Source organism: Chelonia mydas, chromosome 8 (assembly GCF_015237465.2).
Source record: "Chelonia mydas isolate rCheMyd1 chromosome 8, rCheMyd1.pri.v2, whole genome shotgun sequence".
NCBI lineage: Eukaryota > Metazoa > Chordata > Testudines > Cheloniidae > Chelonia > Chelonia mydas.
Window position 1 is genome coordinate 12,139,894 of NC_057854.1, and position 27,989 is coordinate 12,167,882.

The 27,989-nt window shown below is 41.7% G+C and overlaps 3 protein-coding genes across 11 annotated transcripts in view; all 3 read right to left on the reverse strand.

Moving 5' to 3' along the window:
• The window catches only part of DDX46 (DEAD-box helicase 46), a 51,244-nt gene extending 35,112 nt beyond the window's left edge, over positions 1-16,132 (reverse strand). For 3 of the 5 annotated variants that reach the window (XM_043521386.1, XM_037906152.2, XM_037906153.2), the window contains exon 1: positions 1,741-1,901. In XM_043521386.1, the coding sequence (XP_043377321.1) occupies positions 1,741-1,757 (17 nt within the window). In that variant the 5' untranslated portion in view covers positions 1,758-1,901. Of the gene's footprint in view, positions 1-1,740; positions 2,079-6,080; positions 6,088-14,573; positions 14,580-16,125 lie in introns of those variants that run through there. The other 2 variants (XM_043521385.1, XM_037906151.2) reach the window with 2 other exon arrangements.
• Positions 7,535-18,390, reverse strand: CAMLG (calcium modulating ligand). The gene is made up of 4 exons (XM_027825472.3): positions 17,441-18,390; positions 12,625-13,082; positions 11,880-11,945; positions 7,535-8,202 (listed from the first exon to the last, which is right to left on the reverse strand). Exons 1-4 carry the CDS (start codon positions 17,625-17,627, stop codon positions 8,011-8,013), a joined length of 903 nt encoding a protein of 300 aa, XP_027681273.2. The 5' UTR covers positions 17,628-18,390; the 3' UTR covers positions 7,535-8,010.
• Positions 18,391-22,147: 3,757 nt separating this feature from the next.
• Positions 22,148-27,989, reverse strand: part of SEC24A (SEC24 homolog A, COPII coat complex component) — a 51,141-nt gene continuing 45,299 nt past the window's right edge. For all 5 annotated transcript variants that reach the window (XM_007053572.4, XM_043521383.1, XM_027825465.3 and 2 more), the window contains one exon: positions 22,148-25,445. In XM_007053572.4, coding sequence (XP_007053634.3) covers positions 25,331-25,445 — 115 coding nt within the window. In that variant the 3' untranslated portion in view covers positions 22,148-25,330. The remainder of the gene's footprint in view (positions 25,446-27,989) is intronic.

Below are 27,989 nucleotides of genomic sequence, written 5' to 3' on the forward strand. Positions count from 1 at the left end.
ACCTTCTAAAAAACGTTAAAATGTATTACTGGCACGCGAAACCTTAAATTAAAGTGAATAAATGAAAACTCGGCACACCACTTCTAAAAGGTTGCCGACCCCTGGTCTACACTATAGGCTTCTGCCAGCACAGCGGTATGACCCCGGAGCAACACAGCTGTGTCAGCAAAAGACTTTAGTGTAGACACAATTATACTGGCAAATCTGTGCTTTTACTTGTTTCGCTTGGGGGTGGAGGGGGGGAGAATTACAACAAGCATGGAAGCTCACACTAGTAACAGCGCTTTACCGATATAAGTATACTATACCAGCAAAACACTCTGCAAGTACAGTATACCAATATAGCACTCCTAGTATAGACGGGGTTTTAGAATTTAATCCCATAGATTTGTTGTGTCCCCTTGAGAACCTCAGTTTTGGCACCTGCAAAAGAGTAATATCTATCTATCTCTCTCACATGTAAAGTATTATTATTTAAAGAAATCTGATAGCTCACAGCACAACCAAGTATGGTAGAAGCAGCAATGGGAGCCACATGGTTCTGGAGGAAGCTACTGAAACAACTAATCTGATGAAAAAAGGACAAAGCAAAGAGTCCAGAAGCATCCAGTGCAGCCCACCCTCTGCGTACACTGCTCAACTCAGAGGTATAATCTCCCAATATCATTCATGGGTATGGCTTGAGTTAGGTCAGTTTTGATATGCCTGCCATTCTGACCCTTCTCTGATGGCACCACTGCATTCCATGGAGTGTGGGTTTGTCTTCACTGAAAAAACAGGTGCACTCATGACATCAGGATAGCCTACCTCTGTGTAAAATCCCAGCAGAGGCACCACACAAATAGTTTTTGTCTCGATATAGTTACTCACAATATCAATCCTATATCCCCCCCCCCCCCGGGGGGCTGTCCTTCACCAGCTACATCAAGATAAAAACGGCAATGCCTCGTCTCCACTAGCGTCTCAACGTTCAACGAGATGATGCACTTCATGGACGTTAAAACCCAGCACAAACCATTCTCATTTAACACGTTTACGGGATTGAATCCCCCACAGTGCCGTCCATCATTTTGGTACACGCAATCTGCTCCGCTGGGCTGCAGACGAGAACCACCACCACTTTCTACCCCTGCGCTTGCCCTCAGGGCTCGAAGCCAATGCATCCTCATGGTTTTTCTTGGGAGAAGCGGGGGGGGACGAGGACGCGGGGGGGTCATTAACTGGCCGGAGATTGGGGAACATCCGAGCAGGGGGCAGGCAGCATCAGAGCCATGTGGACCGGCGATCAGAGCCATCCTCTCTCCAAGACCCGGGGCACAGTCCGTGCGACCGACCGGTGCCAGCTGGAGCGCCAAAGAATCGCGATGCGACACCACCAGGGCGAGCTCGCCGCTCCCTCTCCCACCCCCGCGGCGACGCCACCGCTCGGGCCTCAGAGCCGCGGACACCCCGCAGGCCACATGCGGATCTTCTGGAGACAACACCCCGTACGAGGCAACCCCTCTGGGGGCGGCGGCTCCCTGGACGCTCCCCCACAGCCTAGACAACGGCCGGCTCCTCCCTCCAGCCCTGGGACCCCCCCCGCCTAGCACGCGGAGGGAGCCCGCTCCCCGGCTCCTTCAGGCCCCGGCCCCCGCTCCTCGGCGAGCCTCCCCTCAGCTCGGTCCCGCCGCGGCCCTTTGTTCCCGTGGCCGGAGCCACCCAGCTCGGACAGTGGCAGAGCCGCTCCCGCCTCCTCACCTGGACTCTCGGCCCATGGCTGCTCCGGGCCCGGGCGCGCGGAGCAGCAGCGGCGGCCTCTGGGATTCAGCTAGATCCGGGAACCCCTACGCAGCTGCCGCCATTACGAGCCCGTAGCGCGGTGACCAACGAGAGGAAGGAGCGGGACCGGCAGCGGGAAGCTGCCTGCCCCACTCGTCCCCGGGATACAGCGCGCCCTGGCGGCTGGAGACGGGCAGTGCGGCCTGAGGCAGTGCAAGGAACGCACTCCCCGGGGAAAGGGCACCAGAGCAGGCGCTTTCTCTCACACCGTGCTGCACTCATCAGCATCCCTGCCACGGCGCTCAAACCTCGGCCCAGCCCAGAGTCCCAGGCAAGGTCCTTTATAGAGGCTGCTGGGAGCTGGAGGGCTTGGCTTGGGTTGGGTCTGGTCTACATAGGGTGACCAGATGTCCCAATTTTATAGGGGCAGTACCAATATTTGGGAATTTTTCTTATATAGGCATCTATTAGCACCTGTCCCAATTTTTCACACTTTCTATCTGGTCACCGTAGGTCTGCACTAGCCTCTTTGGTCAAGTGTCTCATTAAGAAAAGGAGGACTTGTGGCACCTTAGAGACTAACCAATTTATTTGAGCATAAGCTTCTGTGAGCTACAGCTCACTTCATCGGATGCATTCTCATAGTTAGCAATGGCCTGTGTGTGCCTGTTGACTGGCCATCTTCTCAACTAGAAAAGGAGGACTTGTGGCACCTTAGAGACTAACCAATTCATTTGAGCATAAGCTTTCCTGAGCTATAGCTGCTTTTAGCAGGGCGAACCGGTGGTGGTGATTAAAATGGGAGTCGCTGCTCCACACCTGTGCTCCCATTGGTGGAATCAGGGTGGGGAGGAATCTAAATTAAATTGGGGGGGGGGGGGGGTTACAGTCGCTGATTTATTTTCCCCATCTCAAGACTGGCTATCCCCCTCTAAACCCAGAGGTTTTAATGTTCAAGAGCACTGGGGAGTACATCACAGTTGGTGTTCGCACCTAATCTTAGATCCTGTGGCTACCAGCCTCCTTAGCGTGCAAAAATAACCACATTTGAACACCCTTTGTGTTTTTAGCTTCCCCATTTACTCTGCAGCAATGCTTCTCTTACCTAAGCTAAAGATCCCTGGAGTGCCCAAAATACGGTGGGGTTTGCTCACCAGTACAATTTTAACATGAAAGTGGAGATAGGGACGTGCTGAACCTGTGACATACGAGGGTGGCAGCTAAGAAGTGCTGCTCGACCCAGACTACTGAGTCCAGGGGCATATAAAGGTGGCAGCTTGAAAGTGCTGATTGATGCGGTCCACTCAGACTTGCTCTGTTAGTGTGTGTGTGTTCATCTGGTTCTGGGGCTGGAGGAACCGAACCCTGGGGAACCTACATACTGCAGGATAGCTCCATTGGGAGAGGACTTGCAAAAAGGAGTAAAGCAGCTCCCTATGAAAATACAAGTGACATAAGCAGTACATTAATAGAATTACAGAAAAAAAAAAACCCAGAAGAGTAACCCTAATGAATGAGCGTACCACAAAGTAATGGGCAAATCTGGTAACAAGATATAGGCTCTAAAGTTTTACATTGTTTTGTTTTTGAGTGCAGTTATGTAACAAAAAAACTACATTTGTAAGTTGCACTTTCATGGGAAAGATTGCTTTACAGTACTTGTATGAGGTGAAGTGAAAATACTATTTCTCTTTATCGTTTTTACAGTGCAAATATCTCTAATAAAAAATATAAAGTGAGCACTGTACACTTTGTGTTGTGTTGTAAATGAAATCAACATATTTGAAAATATTGAAAAACATCCAAAAATATTTAATAAATTTCAATCGGTATTCTATTGTTTAAACAGTGTGATAAATTGCGATTAATTTTTGAGTTAATCGCATGAGTTAACTGCGATTAATCAACAGCCTTAATTTTTACTATGTTGTATCCCTTGTTAGAGGGCAGGTTTTCTTCGTGTATAGGAGTGTAGTTTGGGAAGGGAAGCCACACCTATATAAAAATAAATGAAGGGTGTAAACCCCCCAAAGGAAGGGCTCTTATTTAGAATGGTCCAATGGGTGTAATTTAAAAAAATGCAGTAAAATTAAATCTGAGGCTGCATATCAGGATGAAAAATCATAGTGAATTCAATTAGCCTGCAAAAATATCACCTCAAAGGTGATGGAAGCCTCATTTTTCAGAATATTTAAATCTAGACGGGATAAATACAGACCTCAGAATACAGGTTTCCCTTGGATTGACAAAAGTGACCTAATTATGACTTCCATCTATAACTACATCTTGGCTAACGGGTCCTACTGTCTGAAACCAGAAACATTTGCTCCAGGTAAAAATCACCAGTCCAGATTAAGGAGTATTTTTATTTAAATTTACAAAATATCAAACTTATTTTTAATGGTCTTGCAACTAAAAACAACAAAAATTAATCAGTCAAATGAAAACTACACCTGAAAACTGACCACTTTTGTCTTAGGTAGATGCTAATTTTACTAGTAAAGTTATAAAAACCAAGACTTACTATGGAAATAACTATTTTATGAAGACCAAAACAAGACACGTTGTCAGTCCTGTACATTTACAGTAAGACTGTAGAGAATACAGATTAGAATTTTGATTTATGTATTAAAACAGTCATTTTAAATGACTGAAGACAAATCCATTTTACAGAAGAAAATATGAACCTAATCCTAAATGTGATATACCTGGTAGAAACAAAGACTCATCACATGTAACAAGTGTATGATATCAATTACCAAAGGGAATATTCACAACTTCAGAAATTCTTTAAAAAAAAAAAAAAAGTAATATTGGGATCCGGTATGGTCACCTCAGAGTACCCAAACATCTATACATTGAGATGGAATTCAAATTTAGGTAATCAAACTGAACAATTTTCACATGCAATCAATTCAGATTAAAAAAAAATAAATGTATATGCATATGACCACCAATTTTGAGGTTTATTCAGTAATCAGTGTACTAACTTCATGTGCTGTAATTTTAACACATATGCAGTTTATGTACAGTAATTAACCCCAAACAATACTTAGCATTTATATAGTTCTTTTAATCTTTACAAACATAATATATTATTAACTTACAATACCCCGTAAGTAACCATGAACTTCCCCCCTTCAAAGTGTTACACAGGCAAGTAGTTACTATCTTCTGGGGACTTAATGTCATTTGGATACCTGAAGAAGTACAGCTTTGTAGAAAGGGGAAAATAAAACACAACACTGAGGCGGGTGTTCAAATACTCATTGAAAGCAACAGAGGGAGTCAGCATCTGAACTGGGATTACAACTAAGGAATTTCCAGCTCTTAGTCCTGTGCTCAAATCAAACTGTTTACTAATACAGGACAGTGAAATGTAGCCCTTTTTTGATGTTCCCTGTGGAACTGGCAACTTGTCCAGAACATTAACAAAGCATGAGATCTCTATTAATAAAAAAGGTTGGCTTCCCAAGCACAGTCAAACCATAAGAGAACGTGGTAACAAGCATAACTTTAATAAATTTAGTAGAAAACAACCAGTGTAGAAATAATTAGAATATTGTACATGAACAGAGAAAATGAGATCATAGAGATGAAATTCTTTCATTGCTTGGTCAAGGATGAATTCAACTTTATGAACATTTGCCCTATCAGCCCTATACTTCATTCATTCATTACAGCAGAGAGGAGGGTTATATGCACACGCTATCTTCAGCAGCATTATACGTCTGACAAAAGTATTCTTTTCAGAGTCAAAATTTCCATGTTAAACCTCAGAGTAATATTTCTTCTGCCACCTATGAAAAAAATCTGGCTTAGTCATTTCCCAGTTATAGGAATGCAAAAGGAGTAGAGTGCAGAAAAAATATCTGTATGTCAAGATGTTTTTCTAGGCTTAACTAATTACAATTAAACCATTCTTAAAAGCTGAAATATTCGTCAGGAATAATGAGAAATTAAGCGTTTTTAGACCCTCCATAGGACTAATATATTGCATTTCTGCAATACTCATTTATGTGCGATATAATCCTGAAAGTTAGGTCACGTATCTTTTTTGAGCAGACTCATTATTTACGTTTCAACGATGGTTTGAAAAGCTCTTATCTGAATCTGTTGACTGAACCTTTTAACATGTCTATATTTGTGCTGAGACAAGGTGGATGAGGTAATATCTTTAACTGGACCAACTTCTGTTGGTGAAAGAGGCTCTGTGTAGCTTGAAAGCTTGTCTCTTTCACCAACAGAAGTTGGTCCAGTAAAAGTTATTACCTCACCCACTTTGTCTCTCTCTAATATCCTGGGATCAACACAGCTACACTATCACTGCAAACTGCATTTGTGCTATCAGGTCTAAATCAGAATAGTTTACAATCTAGCCCTAAATGTATACAATTGGCTGGTCAACAAAAACAATGGTAGTGCAAGAGAACTGAATGTAGTGTAGAATCAGAACACACGATTCTTTTTCATGCCACAGACATAGGTCTAACAATTGGCTGAGAAATGCAGAATTAAAATTATAATGCAGGTAATTTTAGTTGAGAAAGATTAGGCAGAAAGCACAGTCTTGTTTACTTTAGCAACTATAGTCAGATTTTTTTTTTTTATTAAGAAGCAAAACTATCACTTTAGACAAGCACCAATAAAATTATTGATCCTCTCCAAATTGAAAAACTGATATTGGCCTATTTCACCATGTAGCTTGTAGTAAAAAGACAAGCTACATGGTGGAGGTAACACCAAGTTCAGATGCAGCAGAAATCATTGACGATGGCCAGTGTGAAGGGGTGGCTAGCTGGGATAACACTTCAGATAGCCCATTCCTTCCTCTCAATGTGTCACATTTCTGTGGGATTGAAAGAAGAACTACAGCTAGCTCACTTCCCCCTAGAGAGAGAATAGGATTTATCTGCCTTGGCAGCCTCCTAAATCCCTCCTGTCTGGTTTTACACGTGCTCCATAACAGGTACCACTTTCCCCCTTCATGTGGAAATAAACTCAAAACAACGTGGCGATAAGAAAATGTTTTTCCATTACCTGTTTCAGTACTTCAGATCTAAATAAGCCTGGCTACTGTGATTTATTTGGAGGGGTTTCAAACCAACACATAGAACAAAGGAATAAGCAAGTCAGTCAACATATAGACAGCTCTGCTGAATGCCAGCCAAAGGTTCTGTTAGGCTGTTGAGCAGTAGCAGTATTAAGCAGCGGAGCAGAACTCGCATGCAATTAAGATTCTGTTTACATGCAAATGTCTTTAGTAATAAACACAAGTAGAGAAATACAGAAAAGATATACATAGTCAAAACATGTAGTCCCCTGCTTAACTAATGGTTGACCAAAACAGCCCAGACATTTTTAATAAATATGAAGCAACTGCTTTAGACTCAGGCTTCTTGAGTGCTGCTTTCACTATATAAAGTGAACCCTCTAGAGAGAACAGTAAATCGGGGTCAAGATGAAAGCATGGGTAAAACTAAGGTTAGGATAATTACTAGGATTAGAGAGCTGCCAAATGCTCAGGGAAACATTATGAGATTAGCATAGTTTCTAACTATGTCTTCTTACTTCTTTAAGAATGACATTTGTAAGACAACAGGATTTTTTTGCTTAGTTGTTTTGCTCCGGTTTCCTCACTTGAAATCAGTCCTGGCTATAACAAATAACTTATGCACAGAGAGGATGAGGACTTCAACTGAGAGCAAGACAATGAGGTGGTGCATCACCAAACTGCAGCAGGCTTGTGGGCTGAGGCTATTTTTGTTCAACATTCAGAGTTTGAACAACAGAATGTATGGGTACATTTTATTTTATTTAAATTTTAAAAAGCAGAAGTAATACACAGAGAGCATTCTTTAGGTAAGTCCTGTCACAATGTATAAATAGTTCTGTTGAGAGCACACCAGTTCTGTTGTGTCCTCACACTACCGAGTCAACAAGAAAGTGACACAATGTAAGTGATACTTGTGGGTACAGTTAAAAGAATATCTAACTAAACAGCAAATGATATAGATCACTGACACTTGCACCCTAATCTCCACATTAGAAATTGAATAAACTGTACTAATACAACCCCAGACCTGGGACCCTGTTCTTCCATTCATATATGAGTGGATTTAACCGCTTTCAAGCATTTGAATAGGTAAGAATTAAATAAGGTATAAACCTGTGTGGCATACCCAGCGATATTATAGGAATACAGAACGGAAAACTTTTGTGTAACTACTGTATCGAGTTCTACAGCTATCACAGCACTTCAGAACCAAAAAAAACAAGCAGTTCATGGCAGAAGATAAAAGTAAAGAAATAAACACAGAGATCTGTGAAAATGTCTCCCATTTTGCTATAGGTATCCATGGAGCGACTAATCACTTCTGCAGGGATTCCTGACAGTAAAAGAGCAGCAGTTAATACCGTAGTTTTCATCTTCTTTTCACTCTAAACATCAAAAAACAAAAACAGTGATTACTAAATTATTTAATCTGTCACAATCCAGTTCTTCTTAAAGCAACACGCCTACCTTTAAGCCAATACTTGAATATTTTTAGCATGTTTATTTGCTTGAATGGTCAGTATAGACAATATACATTTTATCCCCCGTGAAGTCTTGTATCCATTCTCTGCAATTGTGCTCTAGGATTCTGAACATTTCTCTCTTATTGTCCTTGCAGCAGATTCATGCTGAGATGGCTCCAATAGTCTCCCAAACCACCGTGGAAAATAGGGAAGTCTGAGTTAGTTTAGCTATGCTGGCAAACCCTCCTAGCACAGACATAGCTTTTAGTGGAAAAAAAAGTGCTTTTACTGGTATAGCTTATAACAGTTCCCTATATAAACTACACTGGCAAAAGCACTTTTTTGCCAGTATAGCTGCATCTACACTAGGACTTTTGCCATTATAAAAATATCAAAGATATTATATCCCTAACTGACATTACTTTACCAGCAAAAGTTTCTAGTGCAGATCTGCTCTAAGTCTGGGAGGCTTTCATTTATCTTTTCATTTCACGTCATCCAACTGTTTTCTATTCTCAAACTGCCACTGTGTGCTAATCCTGTGGCAGCAAGTCCAGACAGCAAGACTCAGCTTTAGCAGTAAATGCCACAATGTACTGACTGCTACGGAGGATACAATCTTCTCTCATCTTTCTACAGACCATGGATATTATATCTCCCAAAGACTGACAAGGGAAGAGTGGAAGCTCACTTGCTGTGTCATGCTTATTTTGAACTGTAAACTCTTCAGGGCTGGGACTGTCTTCACCTGTATTACTGAGTTAAGATCAATTTGATCACACCGTTCTGGGAATCTGAGATCTCGATCCTCTTCTAATGCCAAAAAATTATTTAGTTTAAAACCTGACCCCACATGTGGACTCCAGCAAGAGTAGCTGGGACTGCTACATAATTGTTTTATTCTTTTCTCTCAGAGATCCCAGTGAGCAGTTTTGGGAGGGTGCTTTTCTGCCCTGAGGATGATCTCATGTGGGATGCCGCAGGTTTCCACTATGCATAGATTGTAAGGACAGCTAGCAAGGAGACATGGAGTGATTTTTTTTTTTTTTTTTTTTTTTATAAATAAAGTATCCTGACAATACCCACTTTGTATTTTCACTTCATCCAATCCATAGTGCAATCAAGCATCTTTCTGTGTCTGATTGAGACTGGGGCATGAGGAGAGCAAGCAAGTTAAAGCTCAAGGATATAAAAACTGAGGTAATGACCAGCTGGGGCAAGAAGCCAGGAACTATAACAAAGACTAATCAGATTGTTTGTCCCCACTGGTTGTCACTCAAGTGTGCAATCTGTAGTCTTGTTATATTAACAGTTGCTTCTGGATAATTCTAGCAGTGATGATCAAAACTGCTTTTTTCCATCTTTTTCTGGTTAGGAGAGTGTAACCATCTCTTGATGCAACCCTGCTACTCTAATCAATGCCTTTATCATCTCTAAAATAGATTATGACAGTGCGCTCTATTTAGGGCTATATCTTAAATGCATTTGGAAACAACTAGTATAGAATGCAGCAGCTTACTTGCTAAGCAGCTTCTCCCTCCATGAACACACATACACTGCCTATCAGGCTGGTTTCTGGGTCAAGTTCAAGATGTTGGTTTTGACCTAATAAGCCACAAATGGCATTGCACTTCTCTCTCCATGCAATACTGCTTCAGATATCATCAGCACAGGTGATCACACTGGTGCTCCATCAGTTTTCTAAACGGAACTGCTGCAGAGCTCTCTCAAGAAGGGCCATGATGACCTTCAAATTCACTCCCTTCTCAGTGGTCTGAAATAGTTTGAATCTGTTGACCATTAAGAGGCTTTGACAATTCCATCTCTTAGAATGGGCAATAGGAAAAGGCTGAGACCGTAAGGTTAAGGTTTTTGTAGGAGCTGAGGTGGGAATGTTTCATGACTGCTGTTCTTCTGATGGGTGAATTGGCTATTCACTGTGTTACAAGTTGTGGTTTAAGTTATTTGTCAAGGGTCCTAAAATCTAGAAGAGATGTCTGTTTGGCATTTTATACTGAAATTCATTTTTGGGACAGCAACATTAAGTTGTGTAAAATTTCAAAATGTTGTGATCTATTACAGTTTAGTATTGCAACTTACTATTTTACAGTATAGGTAAATCAAGCCATTTATGACAGGTTTCAGAGTAACAGCCGTGTTAGTCTGTATTCGCAAAAAGAAAAGGAGTACTTGTGGCACCTTAGAGACTAACCAAGCTTATGCTCAAATAAATTGGTTAGTCTCTAAGGTGCGACAAGCCATTTATGAACATTTAAACACAGAGTCTTATACTCAAGGTATCCCAGTATTTTTACAAAGCAACAAAAACAGACACTGATAGCGGAATGACCTGGGTAAGCAAATATTAGTCATTATTTACTAAGCAATTAGCACACACAAGATTAATCATTATAATATATTTAAAATGAGGGAAAGGAGTTTGGCCATCTCCTCTCAAAACGTGCCAGGAAAGCTGTACTTTCCACCTTGTTAGCCCAGAGATGGACAGACAGGCCTGTGGTTTAAAGTACTGTATCATTGCAACATATACAATGAAGGATAAATGTTGCCAGCAAGCATATTATTTTCAAATTCAAAAAAGTCACATCCTAAAATACTACAGCTAAATAACTGAATTTAGAATAATGGAAACTAGAGCTAAATAAATCTAATGGGTGATCGAGTCCAGGTGGTCTAATCCAGGATGGATCCCCTTAGTACATTGTCTGGTGTTTTCTGCAGATAAGTTTAGAATGACTTCTTGAAAGTCCACTGTTTTCAATTATACACCTACCTAGGAAAGCCCAACCACTCATTTATTCCTATGGTCTATAGTTAATCTACTATTCCTTTGAAAAGGAACTTTAGAATTTTAAACTATGGATCAAGTATTAGTCGACCTTCCTTTACCATGTAGGCTGACAAAGACATCAGCTAAGCAGTCACTTCATTGTAATTAACCAATATAGATATATAAAGCAAGGGATACAGTTTCCTATTGATGAACAGGAAGGCAGGCATGTAAATAAATCCTCACATTTCAAAGTCTTCCACCTTGACTTTTGCCCTACATTTAAACAGTTATTAGTAAGTGAATTCAGTGACCTTGAAAATGAAGGACTAAGGTTCAGTTCACACTGAGGGGAAGAATTCTGTTAGCTCAAACATCTCACGCACATCATCTGTGGATGAAACCACACAACAGTGACCGCAGATAAGTACTGCATGGATGAAAGGTAAATGCTTCATAACACAAAAGAAGAACTAACGTTCTCTCTTGACCAGATATTTCCAATGGTGCTATGACTAAATGTTCACTAGGCACAAGAACAAGACAATAAAACTCATTTTCACTTGAGGGTTTAACAGGATTTGAATGAAGGTCCTGACAATTTAAAGGCTAGTGCATTAATCCACAATAATAGGTGTCTTTCATTTCACAATATTAAAATGAAAGGGGGTCATATTGATACATCAATTAGTCACTTAATCCTGTTTGTAAAGTACATTCTGTACTAGCTGGGCCCATTCTAAACCATTCTCACAAAAGTTTAAATTAAAAATATTTTAAATTAATCTTTTCTGTGTACTGATCTTACCTTTGGAAAATATTTGGACAGTCCCATATATGCAAGTTGTAGAGTAAGAAATGGAGCAAATATTGACTGTGAAGATTGAAGAGAAAACATGAAAATTAGTTAGACAAACAAGGATAATTGAGGAATCACATTACCTTATTCTTCCAAGGAAAATGCCATTTATGTGTAATAAAATTTCAGTTACTACACTGCAAAATCATTTATAGAAAATAACCATTTTTATGAACACTGGTGGCCTAAATAGATAAATTTAACCACTAAGGAGGAATATCTGCATCATTCTCTTAGGCCCTGACCCTGAAAGGAGATAGACATAGGAGGCCTTACAGAATACCAAAGACTGCTGCCATAGTTACAACATCAGTGCTGTCTAAAGTCAACCTAATTACTGAGAAGATGGTACTTTGTGCTAGCTACATACTTCTAGATGAGATTCCAGCTGAAAACACAGGCAGATGAAGCATTCTGGTGCTAATGTTCTTAGTCCATAGGAGATGAGGTTATAGTTTGCACTTCTCTCAACTGCTACTTAGTGGCTGCATTACCCAGACAGTGCAGGTTCCGAGATGATTGCCTGCCTCAAGAACGTAATGACTGCTCATGGCTTATATAAGATTGAGCCAAGAGAAAAAGTTCCCTACTCATCTACTCACCATCTACAGACAAGGGCCATGATGAATTTCATGTTACCTCTAGAAGAGAACTAATGTGGGATTTGCAGCAACAAATATTTTTCTTAACTCACCAAGTACTTGCACACAAAAGCCCTAACTCCTACGGCAAGAAGCGCACATCCCACCAATCTGAAAATGCGAAAAGAATCAAATTCCTCCACTGCATTCCCATTCTCTTGACTAGGCTTCTCATTCATCAGATGGTTTCTTAGCTTCATAGCTTCATCAAATCTTGATAAGTATTGATCTAATCCATGTCGAGGTGTTCTCTGTGAAGCTTCTGATGCCAGATCCCCTCTGCTACGATGCCGGAGCTCACTGGTACCATCATTACCAAGCTCGGGAGTTTTACTGAACAAGTCCTTTTTATCTCCCTTGAGCTCTATAATGCCACTTGTGTGGTCAGATGTTCCTGCCAAATTACAGACAGAATCACCAAGCACAATTCGCTTTGAAACTGCAGGAACAGGGAGGGAGTTCGATTTATCTTGCTCATGTTGAAGTTTTGAATCTGTGTGACTTTCATCACCTGAAGAGGAGAAACAAAACATGAAGCATGTAATTCCCACTGAATATTTAGATCAGCCTCTCAGACTGCTGGATTTTGGGCATCAAGTTGATGTATTAAATCACTTCTGTGAAACCACAGCTTTACAACTGATAAACACGTTAAAGCTTTTCTCCACAGCATTTTATAAACAGTAATTAACTAATCTTCCTAAACCCCCTGAGAAATAAATGAGTGACTATCAGCAGTCCCATTTTACAGACAGAGAAACTGAGGCAGTTGTTAAGTGACTTGCCCTAAACAACAGAAGACCTCTGTGTTAGAGCTAGGACTAGAATTCAGGCGTTCCTGACTCTTTCTTCTATGCTCAGACCATTACACCATGTCTCCTTGTGGAGAACAATAAAGAGCACAGCATGAAGCCAACTTCAGCATCAAGACAAAAATCTGTTATCTTGACAGTGACTTCATCAGATCCATATTTTTACTTTTTATATATACACTTGCAATGGGCTCTAAGGAGCTCAATGACTCCCCTCTACCACCATACTGACTTCCATGGGTTCATATGACACTTTCTAAAACAAAAAATACACATTAAAACCCAGCAATAAAGAGTTTATAAAAACTGGTTTCAGAGTAACAGCCGTGTTAGTCTGTATTCGCAAAAAGAAAAGGAGTACTTGTGGCACCTTAGAGACTAGCCAATTTATTTGAGCATAAGCTTTCGTGAGCTACAGCTCACTTCATCGGATGCATACTGTGGAAAGCGTAGAAGATCTTTTTATACACACAAAGCATGAAAAAATGGGTGTTTACCACTACAAAAGGTTTTCTCTCCCCCCACCCCACTCTCCTGCTGGTAATAGCTTATCTAAAGCTATCACCCATTTTTTCATGCTTTGTGTGTATAAAAAGATCTTCTACACTTTCCACAGTATGCATCCGATGAAGCGAGCTGTAGCTCACAACAGCTTATGCTCAAATAAATTGGTTAGTCTCTAAGGTGCCACAAGTACTCCTTTTCTTTTTATAAAAACTGTAGCAAATGTACAGACAATTGAAGAATGCAGCCCAAGTGTCAGCACAAGCAGAGTCACAGTCACTCAGCAATGAAAAACCAAGTAAAAGCACTGGGACTGAGGAAGGATTTGAAGAATGACATCTGGAACACAGGAAGCAAGAGGTTATTTCAAGTAAAGAGAGCAGTGTAAAAAAGGCATAGAATTCAGAGTAAGCGAAGCAGACAGAAGGAGCATTAAGGGCCATATGCAACCTAGAAGGTATGGAAGGAAACAAGGCAAGATGTAGTTCAATTGCGGAGCTGCAGAGTGCTAAATGAGGACAATGACCTTTCAGTTGGTGGGGAAAGAGAAAATGCAATAAAAGAATATTCCAGTCATGGGTATTAAACCAGGAAAAACAAACCTTTAAGAGAAGTATTTTTCATAATCAAAACAAACTGACTCACTGTTTATGGCCACTCTTGCATATTAAAATCTGAAAGCTCACTCTTTACTGGTCTTTTAGTCTCTTCCAAAATTCCACTACAAATATGCAATTGGTCATATGTAATCTATTTTTCCAGAAAATGTTGTGACTTCACTCATTGTTGATGAATTACTATAGGAGCTAGCTCAGATCAAGTTAAAAATGCTTTAAATATTTCCAGACATTGTTTTATTTCATCTTTAAATTTAACTAAAACAACTATAACACAGAAAAGTTGGAAAGAAATGTTTAATACCTTCCATACAACTATGAGAGTCATCAAAATGAGAACAAATTTGTGGAGAAATAAAATATTGGAGAAAAATAGTAGCATGTCTAGTTATGAGAGCTGGAAACTGGGAGAAAGGACTCCAGGGTTCTGATCTGATCATAAACTGTGACTCTCTGCCTGTGCTGACACTTGGGCAGCGTTCTTCAATTGTCTGTACTACATCTGCTACCTTCTTTAATGCCATCTGCAAAACTGTCAAGCAAGGGTTACCCCGTATAAAGGCAGAGGAAATAAAGAATATTGTTAACATGAAAGCCTTACTTACAACTTTACATTTCAAACGCTTTAACTGTTTTTGTTTTTCTGTGTCTTTAATAAAATATTTAAAAGATTGAGATGGTGGCTATTATTGTTGGACCATATTAAAGAAGTTCTGTATTAAAAATCACAAATGAGTTTGATTCCCCATACTTTAAATTCCAGGGTATTACTAATTAAGAGGTCTCTTGGTTTTTGGTACTGTTTCTCTCCCTCTATGTGTGAAACTTGCAAGCTGCTAATTGTGTTAGTATTTCTAAGAGTCTGTTCTCAAAGCAATTCTTTGTAACAACCACTCCTCACACAGAGAGAGTGTCAAAGCAATACTCTGTAACAGAAACAGCACCCAGAGGCTCCGCACCCTTTTGTTGTATTCATCTCGCTTTGTTAATAACTGTGATTAAAATAGAGATAGAGGATGTATGTGGATGGATGCTTGGTGTGGATAATAACTGAATGATCAGGGAGGTGCCAGCCTAAGAATCCAGTGTCCATCGGCTGAAGAAGTGGAAATAACCAGAGGACCCCCAGAGGGCAGACTGGAATCCATCCAACAGCCTCAACGATGGGAGAACCAAAGAACAAGATAACATCTGGCAGCACGGAGCCGTCAGGAATATGCTATCTGCTGATTGATTCAGCAACAGCATGATGAAGCAATTCCCATAGACTGGCACAGGAATAAATTCCTATAAAAATGGACTCTAGAAAGTGAGAACTTTGGGGTCTGATTTTGCAAACCAACTTCCAGGAGCATCAGATGAGCATCTGACAAGGCCCTGCTCCCTCCTCATGTCCAGGCCACCTGGCCAGTGGCTTGACATGAGCAACTCTAAGGCTGGTAACTGTGACAACAACCTTGCAGAACCTGTGTGTGTGTATGAATGAATGTGTGAATAAATATGAAACTGAATGGAATGTTATAGCTATAACTAACTGCTTACTATGAAAAGGAAAGTGAGCTGTAGCTCAAGAAAGCTTATTCTCAAATAAATTGGTTAGTCTCTAAGGTGCCACTAGTACTCCTTTTCTTTTTGCGAATACAGACTAACACAGCTGCTACTCTGAAACCTGCTTACTATGATTCTTTCTGTATTCACAATAAATGTGGCATTTTGCCTTTTCCCCTTTAATAAGATCCTGCTGGTTTTTATTTTATTGGTATAACATAAGGGGAGTAAACCAGTGATAATTTCACACAAAACCCCAAACACAACATTAAACAGATTAAGTGTGAACAGTGAAAAAGAGTTTTATTAGCATTCCTTTGTTGGCCCCAAGGAACCCCCAATCAACACAACAGGACACAATCCTGCCTACTCCTAGTAAAAGCAGAAAATTCCATTAAAGTCCATGGCAATTCTGTGCATAGAGTGTTTGCAGGATCAGACCCTTCAACTGTAAATTATTTTTTAGGGGGCAGGAGGAGGACACACACACACACCTTGTTTTACGTGTCTACAGAGCTATTTAGATCTATGGTGCTTTATATATATAATAACAACCCTAATACACTAAAGGGCCCTGAAAAGAAGTTTAATATGATTCCAAATATATGAAACATGGAAGAAAAGAATATGGCCACAAGCAACAAATCTCAATAACACAGTAAGATGGAGTGTGCAGAAGTCACCTGAACTATTTTACTGAGGGCAGACAATGCCGAGGTCAGTGAAAAGATCTCCAGATACCACCCCTCATCCACTGAGGGAAATCACACACGCATTTGTATGCTGCGCCGAGGTGTGTTTCTGCACAGCGAAGTGGACTCCTGCAATCTCCGCAGTATTTATGGGTGAGAGTTTGCTAGCATCACGTAGCAGCATGAGCAGAAGAGGAGTGAGGACGTAACTGCCACAGAAAAGCCCCACCACCGAAAGCACAGTCATGCCCCCACCCACCTTGGTGGGGAAGAGTGTTTTCCCTGCTCCCGGAGAGGAGGAAGATGCCATCACTGTACGTGCCCTGAGCCCCTCGCCTTGCCTAGAAGCAAGGTAACAAAAGCATAGCCGCTGCTTCAGCCTGGGGAGGAGACGAGCGGGGGTGTCATATACCCCCAAAGCTATGGGGCCAAACACAGCCTCCAACCGATGCTGGCCTTATCTCCCCTGCCCCCTTTTAAATGGCAGGAGTATCCCCAGCAATCTCCAGCCCAGCCTGGCCCCCTTCGATGGCGGGGGGGGGGGTCCCCCCAGCAACCTCTTCCTCTTGCCTGCCCCCAGCCCCTTCCTCGAGGTCTTCGTGGAGGCCACAGCCCCTGACCGCTGGCCTCCCGTCGGGCTAGGGCTGAGCGACACCCGGCCTCACCTTCGCCCCCCAATACCTCCCCGCCTCTTACCCTTCACCCCGCCCGGCCGGTGGAAGCCCATGATTCGGTTGATCCTCTCCTCCGAATTCATCAGCAGCTTCCTCCGCCGGAGCTCGGCCCGGCGCTGCGACACGGAGAGCACTGCGGGGACCCCCATGGGGCCAGGAGCCGACCTGGCCCCGCCGCCATCCACCGCGGCCAGCGCCTCCGGCTCCATCCGCAGCAGACACAGCACAAGCGTCTCCGCCCCCTCACAAAACAATGAGGCCTGCCTGGCCTCTCCAGCTCCCTCACGCCCAGTGCGCAGGCGTAACCCCCGCCGCCCTGCTAGAACCGCCTCCAACTGCTGAAGCAAGAAGCGCCATCTTGGATGAGGGCAGAGGCCAAAGGAACTGGGAGCCACATCCCGTCGGTCGGCCTCGCCAACTGCGCGCCTTTCCGGACCTGATGCCCACAGTAAAGATGGCGGCTCCGGCCTCGAGATGACCACACACAGAAGGAGCGTGAGGGGAGGCGTGTCGCAGCCGCTCTCCCCAGCGAGGTAGCCGGAGGGAGCGGTGACGCTGCCTGGGTGCACCACGCCGCTGAGGGGCGGGCCCGCGGTGGTTAGAGTCAGAGCAGCCACCTGCCTGCGGCGGCGAACACGGCTCCCCGCGGGCGCCCGGCCCGAGGAGGAGGCGGCACAGCAGAGGCGCAGACACCGCGAACGCCCCCACCCGCCGGCAGGGGGAAGACAGGCCCCTGGCGCGCGGGTCGCCGGTCCAACCGCCCGGCCGCGCGCCGGGCCTGCTCCAGCGCTTCGCCTGGCGCGGTGCGCGGCGCGGCCAGCAAGAGGGCGAAGTCAGAGCTGCCTGGCGTTGGCGCCTGTCCAGGGGCTCCCAGGAGTGTCGCGCGGCTGAGGTGTCTGCCCCGTCCGGGGGCTCAGCCCACGTTGCCCGGGGCTCTAGGGCCGTGATTCTCAAACGTTGGTACTGGTGACCCCTTTCCCATCGCAAGCCTCTGAGTGCGACCCCCCCTTATCAACGATCGACACCTTTTAATATATGTAACACCATTAGAAATGCTGGAGGCAAAGCGGGGTTTGGAGTGGAAGCTGGCAGCTCGTGAGCCCCACCCCCACATAAGCTCACAACCCCCTGAGGGGACCCAACCCCCAGTTTGAGAACGCCCTGCTCTAGGGGCTAAGGTCATTGTGACAGCCCAGTTTGTGTGCCCGAGAGGTGGCAACCCTAGCGCTCCCCCGATCAGACACAGGGCACCTAGCTGTGCTCACTGCCCCCCCTCCACACACACACACTGCTAGTGGTGACTGGTCCCGCTTCCCCCCACCAGACACAGGGTAGCGCTCTCATCTGAACACCAACAGTTCTCTACAGAAAGGATCTCACACACATACACACTCACCCCCATGCTTAATATTTGAGGCTCCGGCAGCAATAGCGTGTGACTGTCACTATGAGGACAACTACAGAATTGACTTGCACGGGGGAAATCCTCAGATTGTTACCAAAATCAACAGTCAATCCTTCCCAAATCTGCCACTCTGTGTGCCTCTGTCCTTCAGGGTGTGGAATAATTACTGCCCAGGGACGGGAAATTAATGAAAAAAGTCTGTCTAATAGCTTTCTTCTGTTAATACACCTCTGACTATATTCTCAGCATCTAACCATAAAGGGCTGGTTGTAGCCCAGGGACCTTTGTGTAGGAGTAGAGGTACTAAATGGCAAAATACCAATTTAGGTAATTCCACGTGGTTTAATTTTCTTTAGATTCAGCTGGGACAAGCATTTGTTTTGACTTACTACCCTAAACTCTTGCTCAGGGCTACAGTTGAACAACTGCTGTTTCATGCAGATATATTATCAGTTGTTTAGCCCATGAAGCACTTTTAGATGCTTTGGCAGTAAAAGTAAGCTACTATTTTACAGTGTTCCGAACAATGTATTTTTGGAATATTAAACTTAAATGAATAAGGAAAGTATTGCATTGCCAGAGTTTGTATTTGAGACATTTCAATTTAACTTGTGTGGTTGAGACTTCATAATGAAGTATAGTTCTCCAAAGGGTTCATTTCTAACTTCATCACCCAGCAGAAACATTTGCAGCCCACTAAAACATGACTATGCGAATCTTACATCTGACTTTAGGATGCACATTCAGAGAGGAAAATCTATTTATAGCAATAGTGTAAAGATGGCACACAAAGAAAAATGGTCTTCTACATACTTGTGAATAGATATTCGGAACACAACAGGCTACGTGCAGTCTTAGAGCAAATGACCTTGATAAGTATCTTAGGTATTTCTGGCCAGGAAAAAATCCAGAGTTAGAATAAGGGGGCTGCTGGAAATTAAATGTTGATTATACAAAATCCTAAACCTGCAGAATTTAGTGTTCTGAACAGCATTGCTCTTGGATGTTTGTATTTACAGTTAGCACCACACCACTGTTCTCTTTACAGACCCATGAGGTATTTAAGACTTGATAAAGCTTTGCCATTCCCTATATAAGATATTGTACTCAGCTGTTTTCTCTTGGTGAACTAAACACAAATTCATAACAAGTTACTTTGCTTCCATGCAATTTTAATGCCAACATAGAAAGCAAAGGATATTATATATTGGCCTAGATTCATTAGAGTGCAATGGTAGTTTCTACAGCTTACAACTCCCTAGCTGTAAAAGCAACTAAACATTCCTGGAACTCTATACTAATATTTAATTTGAAAGTATTAGGTCAAGTGTAATCAAACACTTTCTGCAGAAATCCAATTACCGCCCCATGTGCCAGACAAATTTAGCCAAGTGAAATGCCTCAATTAGCTCATTGCTATTCCTATTTTTGGGTCAAGTTTTCTATGAATAGCAGCTATGGCTATTGATAATTTTTATCTATTAATGTACTTACCCATTGTACCTTCATATTCAGAAATGAGTTTTTCCTAAGTACCCCCTGTAGAAAGGAGAATGAGGTGCTGTTCATTAGAGAGATGGCAAAATGAACTTTTTAAATATGTAGTAAAATCTAGTCTGGTAAACTATTGTATAGCCAAGTGTACCAAAGTATATTGCAAGGGAGTGAGTTTGTATACAGACACTGCACTGCTGGTGTTCATACAGACAGACAATCTCAAAAGGCTGAATACTTAGAAAACAGCTCTTAGAGGAGAAAAATGCTGACAAGAATTGCAGAGTTACAGCTCTTCTCATAGTGCCCTGGGATCTTTAGTTCCATCACATATGTTCAGTATCTCCTTTGAAAGATTGTATCTTATGGCTGTGGCAATTTCCCATGTATCCAAAAAGCAGTGGGAACATTAAATATGACGAAGTCCCAGGAAAGGGCTTAAAATCCACCCTACTTTTAACCCCAAAGCAAGAGTGCTAACTAGACCATAGTATTTACTAAGGACTCTTTTCCTAGTTCAAAACTCACGCAACTAACACACATACACATGGTGATGGGCCTGAAAACTCATGCTGCTAACTCACTAGAGGTGGGCCTGAGTTGCAAACCTCACTCCCAACTCCCCAGAACTTTAGGAAAATTCACATCTAAATTTCACAGTGCAGTCCCATCTCTAGTAAATACCTAGCTGAAATACTGTTTTGAACTCATGTTAATGCTCAAGAAGATGAGACTCTTTCCTTCAACTAATCCCCTAGTCTGGTATTAAGAGATCCATGTGCTGCTAAAGGTTTAATGAAGCAGATAGGAATAAAATACAGGTCCTGACCATTCTGGAACATAGCAATTCCCATACCAGATCAACCATCTATTTAGTCTATTTATCATCTCTCAGACAGTGACCAGTACCAGATGCTTCAGAGGACGATGTAGTAGATTATGGAATAGACCAGCATATAGGCAATATTTTTTCCTACTCCTTTGTCAGTTGTAATTATTTCTTTTTGTTACTTTTAAATCTGTTGCCTTCATAGTTGCCTCTTGTATTGTGAGACAGGAGGATCAGTAATGTGCCATTTACCTTCTTCTCTACCACCCAAGAGTTGTGTATGTTCTGTTTGTGCTATTTTTTTCTCAATAACCTGACCACATTTGAATACAGCATTCCAGGTGAGAATACCATTGATTTATGTAATGGCTTATTTTCAGTGTTACTTTCTATCCTATTCTTTATACATCCTAAAAGTGGAAACAGCTGCTCAATCCGCAGCGAATTGAGTTGTCCAAGACAACCAACTGTTTCTTCAGAATGGTTATAAGTAATTAAGAACTCAGCTGTGTGTATGAGTAGTTCAATTTATCCCTTCCTATGTATGTTACCTTTGCATTTGTCAATACTTATGTTTTTCTGCCATCATGCTGCACACTGGAGATGGAGCTACTAATTAGGTCCCAAAAACACTTGACTCACTGTAGATTTTTTTCTTAGAGTAAAGCACCCAAATGCCTGGATGCAAAAGCCAGTAAATCTGATTTTTCCTTGTTTAAAGTTTATAATAAATACTATGCAGTAACAAAGTGAAATTTTGCCAATGATCACAGTTACATAGCAGAAATGCTTCCATTTTTTCCTCCTGAAATATGAAGTCCCCCAATCTTTGTACCATTTACAAACTGACAATTTTAGCAAGTTACAATTTTTTCCTTTAGCAATGCAATTACTGTTACTGAAGTTACTAATGCAACCAATGGAATAAAAGTGTCACCCAGTGATTGATCAAATATGGAATCCCACTTCTGTTTATTAAAGGACTGATGGACTTCTGTGAGCACTTTCAATTAGTTTTATTGAGTAGCCAAATCTTTTAAATTAGCACAGATAAAATAAGCATTTGCATGTGTTACAAATGACTTTTTACAGGAATAAAACAGTGAAAATTACAAACTGTAAAAAGGAGGACAAGTAAATCCTGTCTCAGATTCAGAAGGGGCAAGATTTATAACTTCATGCTGAAGATCTGTGTCTGAGTTTCAGAAAACAAGGATTTAATATTACAATATTATACACTACTTTACAAAATTAAATTTATAAGGATTACATCCATAATAGTGAACAAAAGCTTAAAATCACATTTGATGGTCCCTTATATAACAGCCATTCTACATCTTTGATTATAAATTGTTAAGAAATTAACTCTGAATAAAAGAAATGTAAATCTTATTCTAGTTATTGCAAAATAGTCCGTTTAGACTGAGACTCAAATATATTAAATTATAAAAGATAATGTATACAAATTAAAATGGATGGTACTGATGTTGACAGAATTAACATTAATGTATCAAACAAATAGTTAAACCTCAGAAACTAGAAAAATAGAGTACATGTGCTGTGGTGGGGTTGTCACACTAAGATAGAACAACCAGGACCACCCTTCCCTGTTTAAGATCTTAAAATAAACAAGTTATTCTTGACGTTTGTAATACAGTGAGAAGTGTGGCAAAGGCAGTTTACACACTGGTGTGTTCTGCAATGATGTAAGAGTAATACGAATTGAAGCAGCAGGTTTTGTCCCCCACTGCATGGAATTGAAACTACACATTCAATATTGCAGAATATTTCTTAAATACAATACGGACATTCCAAAAGCATTCTACTTCAAATGGGGTCATTTGCTCGCTCATTCATAAGTTTCACAGAGAAAAATATTAGGGATCCTAACTTGAAATGTTGTTAGTTACTATATTGGCATGTAGACTGACATTCATAGCTGTTATCCTGGTTTACATAAAGCAAGTGACGCTCTCTCTGAAACAGACACTATCTTTAAAAATGTAACTTTATGGAATATAATGACAAAGTATGTGGTGACAGTAAGAAAAAACAAAGGCTTTGGGTCTGTTGTGAGATGCATGGATGATTTCCAACATCCTAGTCGGTACATTTTATCATCATGTGCCTGGAGCGAGTTACCACTTAATAAAACTGTGGTTGTCTGAATGACTGATTCTCATTTAAGAAATAAAATTTAGGATCTAAATGTGAGTGAAGCTAGAAATAAAGTAATTTAGTAAATTTTAAAACAATTTTCCCCTATATACTTACTATATTTTTTCACTTTGAAAATAATGCACAATCTTATAAAAAAACTTTTGGGAAATACATTTCCACTAGTCATGTAGACACAGCAGGCAGGGTGTTTAAATCACCTTTGGAAGAAGTAAATCTGTTCCAAAATGCTCTTTTGAAAACATCACAAATCAGCACAGAATGATAGTAGCTCGTTTGTGCTCAAATTTCACAAGATGTTTCTATGAAGAAACAGCTGCTTCTCCCCTGCATTGAGCTAACTCCTTTCAGTCAATTATATTGTAACTGGAGCAGAAGCAGACGAATGGCTGCAGAAACCGTGATCCTACCAGATCCTGTTAAATCCGCTTTGCAAAACCTTCACAAGTTTACTAGCCTAGGCACAATATCTACTTTCCTACCTTTTACTCATCAATTAAAAGTTACTTGACCCCAACAGGGAGATTTTTGCAAGTCTGCTGTAAGTGTATGAGCATTAATATGAACGAAAAGCAAAATAAAGTAGAAAACATTTTTTCCACGGGCATATAAGGGGCAGCAATCAACTAGCAACATAAAGAGAAACAGCCTGTCATCGACAGATTGCTCCCCAACCGATATACTTTAATTTCATGTACTTTACACATCTTACATTTAAGAATACCAGCTTTCTGTAAATCCAATTTCCATGTTTCATTCGTAGCACTTGCAGGTCTGTCAGTTAAATTAAAACATGTATATTGTGTGCACACATGGCCCTGGAATTAGGCTTGTTACAAAGCTTCAATCAAAAAGATTTGTGAGAACTTTAAATATATTCACTGAACTATAAAACACTTCCTACCAATATGTTTTTCCATTTATTTCCAGAGCAAAATTATTACTTCTGCTTGAATTCAGTTTTAGATGTCAAACAAAATATTCAGTACTGTCTCTAAAATATATTGATAAATTAAAGGTTGAAATGCTACCACAGCCTCATTTCACAAAAAATGTTATGGGCCTAACATTTAGAGCAGAAATCTATCTAATGTAACACACAGAAAGGATCAGGTGGTTTTATGCTTTGCCTTCTTTTCCCCATTCCTGCCATTTAATGAACTATCAAGACAAGACCAAACTCATTATTTTTAACTACAAACACAAGGCTCAGTGAAAGTCTTAGCCCATTTTTGCTGCCAGATCACTTGATTACAGTTTTCAGTTTACACAGTATGCTATGCCAACTTTGCCTTTCAGGTACAAGAACATTGATGCATTTGAAAGCTTTTTAAAAATTACTTCAGACTATCTCAATCCAGCCAGGCCAGTTTAAGCTACCTTTAGACCTATCCAACATAACCATTTCTAGAACATTACATCCTAAAATTTTCATAATTTTTTTTTCAAAAATTTGTTCATTTCACAATGAATTGTTTCATTGCTACTTTAAGTGTACCAGGGAGCTCTCTTTTTTAAAATAAATTTTCAGTCTTTAATCAGTGGATATACTGTATCATAAAGACAATATAATTTCCCTGCAACTCAATCATATTGAGGTTTTAAATCTAGCAGCAAAACAAAAAACAAAAAAAAACGCAAAACTAAAAGTTACAGAAATATACATTTTGAACAAAACTCCATTTTACAAAATGTATTTCACTCCTTCAATATTGCCTTTGCAAATGTACTTCATGCTGCAACTGCTTACAGTAAAAGCATAATTTGCAGCAAATTAAAGATCCCCAACCTCTTCAAATATATTTTGATTTTTAAACATACAATATTATGTGGTTGCACAAATGATCCTCAGTTGTGGTCCTTTATTTGCTTTATTTTGTTGAAATCACAGTGAGAACTTCTCATCAACTGCACCAGGCCACAAACTTAACAAAAGATATTACAAGCACAAGTGTTCTTTACTGCAGAAATTTTCGCTAAGCAAGCGAGCCATACAACCCAGTGGTTCATTTATTCACTTGCTGCTGTATATGCAGGAGGAACTCATAGTATGATAAGGCAGATTCTGTTCTGTCTTCTATCATGTTCTGTAGGAAACTTGATTTCAGTGGACTTTCATCCCTTGGAAATAGAAATAAAATGACGGAGTGAAATGAAACATTCACGAATCTCTACAGCACTGTATTTTTAAAGTTATAGGCTGAACTAGCTATTTTGAAAGCTATTTAAGTGGTGAAGTGTAAATGAACGGCCAGTATTGTAGGCCTCACAATCGTTCATTACACAATATTGCTGGATAACGTTCACATTTAATTCACTAAAATGTCTGATGTTAAACACAGGCAACCTGGTTACATTTATAACGTAAGGACCCCACAATACCAACTGGCAGAGGGCCCACTCTTCTGTAAACTCCCATCAAGTCTGACACTTTATACATTATTATCATAGTATTTATATGTAAAGAGTGTCATGTGTAGTATCAAATGAGAGCTGGTGACATGGTGGTTAATCTCGCTGTGATGTTTGTACGGATGGTGTGTAGAGATCATGTGTGCTGGAAATATGATCCTAAAATGTTTTGGGGGCAGACTTGATAAACAAATTGTCCCAGACAAAGGAAGAGGAAGTTACTTGCCTGTAACTGGAGGTTCTTTGAGATGGGCGGTCCCTATCTGTATTGTACACGTGAGTAGACAGGCGTGCCATGCACCTGAATCCTGAAGTATTTCTTAGCAGTGTCCACTGACCAGCACGTGTGTGGTGCATCCCCTCATTACCCAGCCAAAGGTATAATAGGTAGTGCCTCTCCAGTCTCCCTCTTGCCGTCTTGGAACGGAGTCCAAAGCAGAGGGGATAAAGGGCAGGTACTGGAAGACAGATAGGGACCACATATATCTTGAAGAAGCTTCAGTTACAGGCAAGTAACCTCTCCGCCTCCTTCGAGTGATGGTCCCTATGTGTATTCAACACATGGGTAACTTGACAGCAGTGAGCAGTGCAGAGGTGGGTGTGAGGATGCCAATGTTAGCACGGTCTGCAGTACAGCCTAGCCTACTGCCGCTTGTGCAATAGCGTATTGCGTTATGAACGTGTGGACAGAGTGCCAGATAGCTGCACAACTTAGGTCTTGCCAGGACACATCTGCCAGTGAAGCTGATGTGGTAGGTTGCGCTCACGTAGAGTGAGCTGTGACTCCATCAGGCGGGGGTACGCCAGATTGTTTGTAACATTCACAGATGCTCCGAGACCCATTTGGAGATTGGTTTGGAGGGGAGGGCTTGACCCTTGGACTGTTCAGCAATGTGCGAAAGGATTGAGTACTGTGAAGATAGAAAACCAGTGCATAGCAGACATGGAGGGATTGTAGGACCCTGTTAGTGGGGGAGGTGTGCGGTTTGGGGCAGAAAACAGATAGGTGGATGCACTGGCTTAGGTAGAATTCTGACAGTGCCTTTGGGAGGAGTTTAGGGTGGAGCCATAGAGACACCTTGTCCTTGTGGTATTATAATGTGGGAGGGTGGGTGATCTGCCATCATGGCACCTAGTTCACTGACCTGCCTGGCTGAGGTTCTGGCTACCATGAATATGACTTTCATCAAAAGGTGGGAGAGTGAGCATGTTGCCAGTAGTTCAAAGGGTGGCTTTGGGAGGGCAGAGATGATGAGATTAAGGTCCCATAGAGATGTGGGCTTCAGAACTGGTGGAAAAATGTTGAGTAAACCTTTAATGAAGTGGACAGTGGTGGGATGCGTAAACGCTGATGTGCAGTTCGCTGTGGGGGGAAGGGTAGAGAAAGACACTGATTGCTGCCAGGTGCTGCCCTGTAGAGTTGATGACTAGGCCGGACATTTGAGGGCAAGAAGGTAGTCTAGGTTGCCTGGTATAGATACCACACTCAGTGAGTGATGGTCACATTGAGCCCATACTGTGAACCATCTCTGTTTTGCTCAGTAGCATGCCTTGGTGGATTCTCTCTGGCGCTCTGGATAAAGATTTGCCACACCAACGTGGAGCATGCCTGGTCTATCCTCAATCCTCATCCGAATACCAGGCTGTGAAGTGAAGAGGGCTTGGACTGGGATGCTGGATTCTCCCCTGATCTTGTGAGAGTAGATCCAGGAGAGTGTGAAGGCGGAGCGGCGTTCAGGTGGAGAATCTGAGGAGGTCTGTAAACCAGAACTGACGGGGCCAGAATGGGGCTATGACCATCACAGTGGCTCTGTCCCAACGAATCTTGCATAGTACTTGCAGCAGGAGGGGAAAGGGAGGAAAGGAGTAACAAAGTCTTCTTCCAGGGGAGGAGGAGAACGTCGCCCCACAAATTCTTCCCTATTGCTCCTCTGGAACAAGAGAGGGGCAGCTTCTGGTTCTTCAGAGTGGCAAACAGGTTCCACAGATGGGTGCCCCAGCTCTCGAAGAGATTCTATAGCGTGGCATTATGTAGCTCTCACTCGTGACTGAAGTAGTGTTCTGCTGAGCGTGTGGGCCAGGCAATTCTGGGTGCCTAAGAGGTATGTGACTTGAAACATTAAGTTGTTTTTGATGCACCAGTTCCAAAGGCGGACGGACTCAGGGCAGAGGGAGGAAGACTTGGCGCCACTCCGCTTGTTGATGTACACCACTGCTGTGATGTTGTTTGAGAAAAGTTGAATGTGGAGGGGC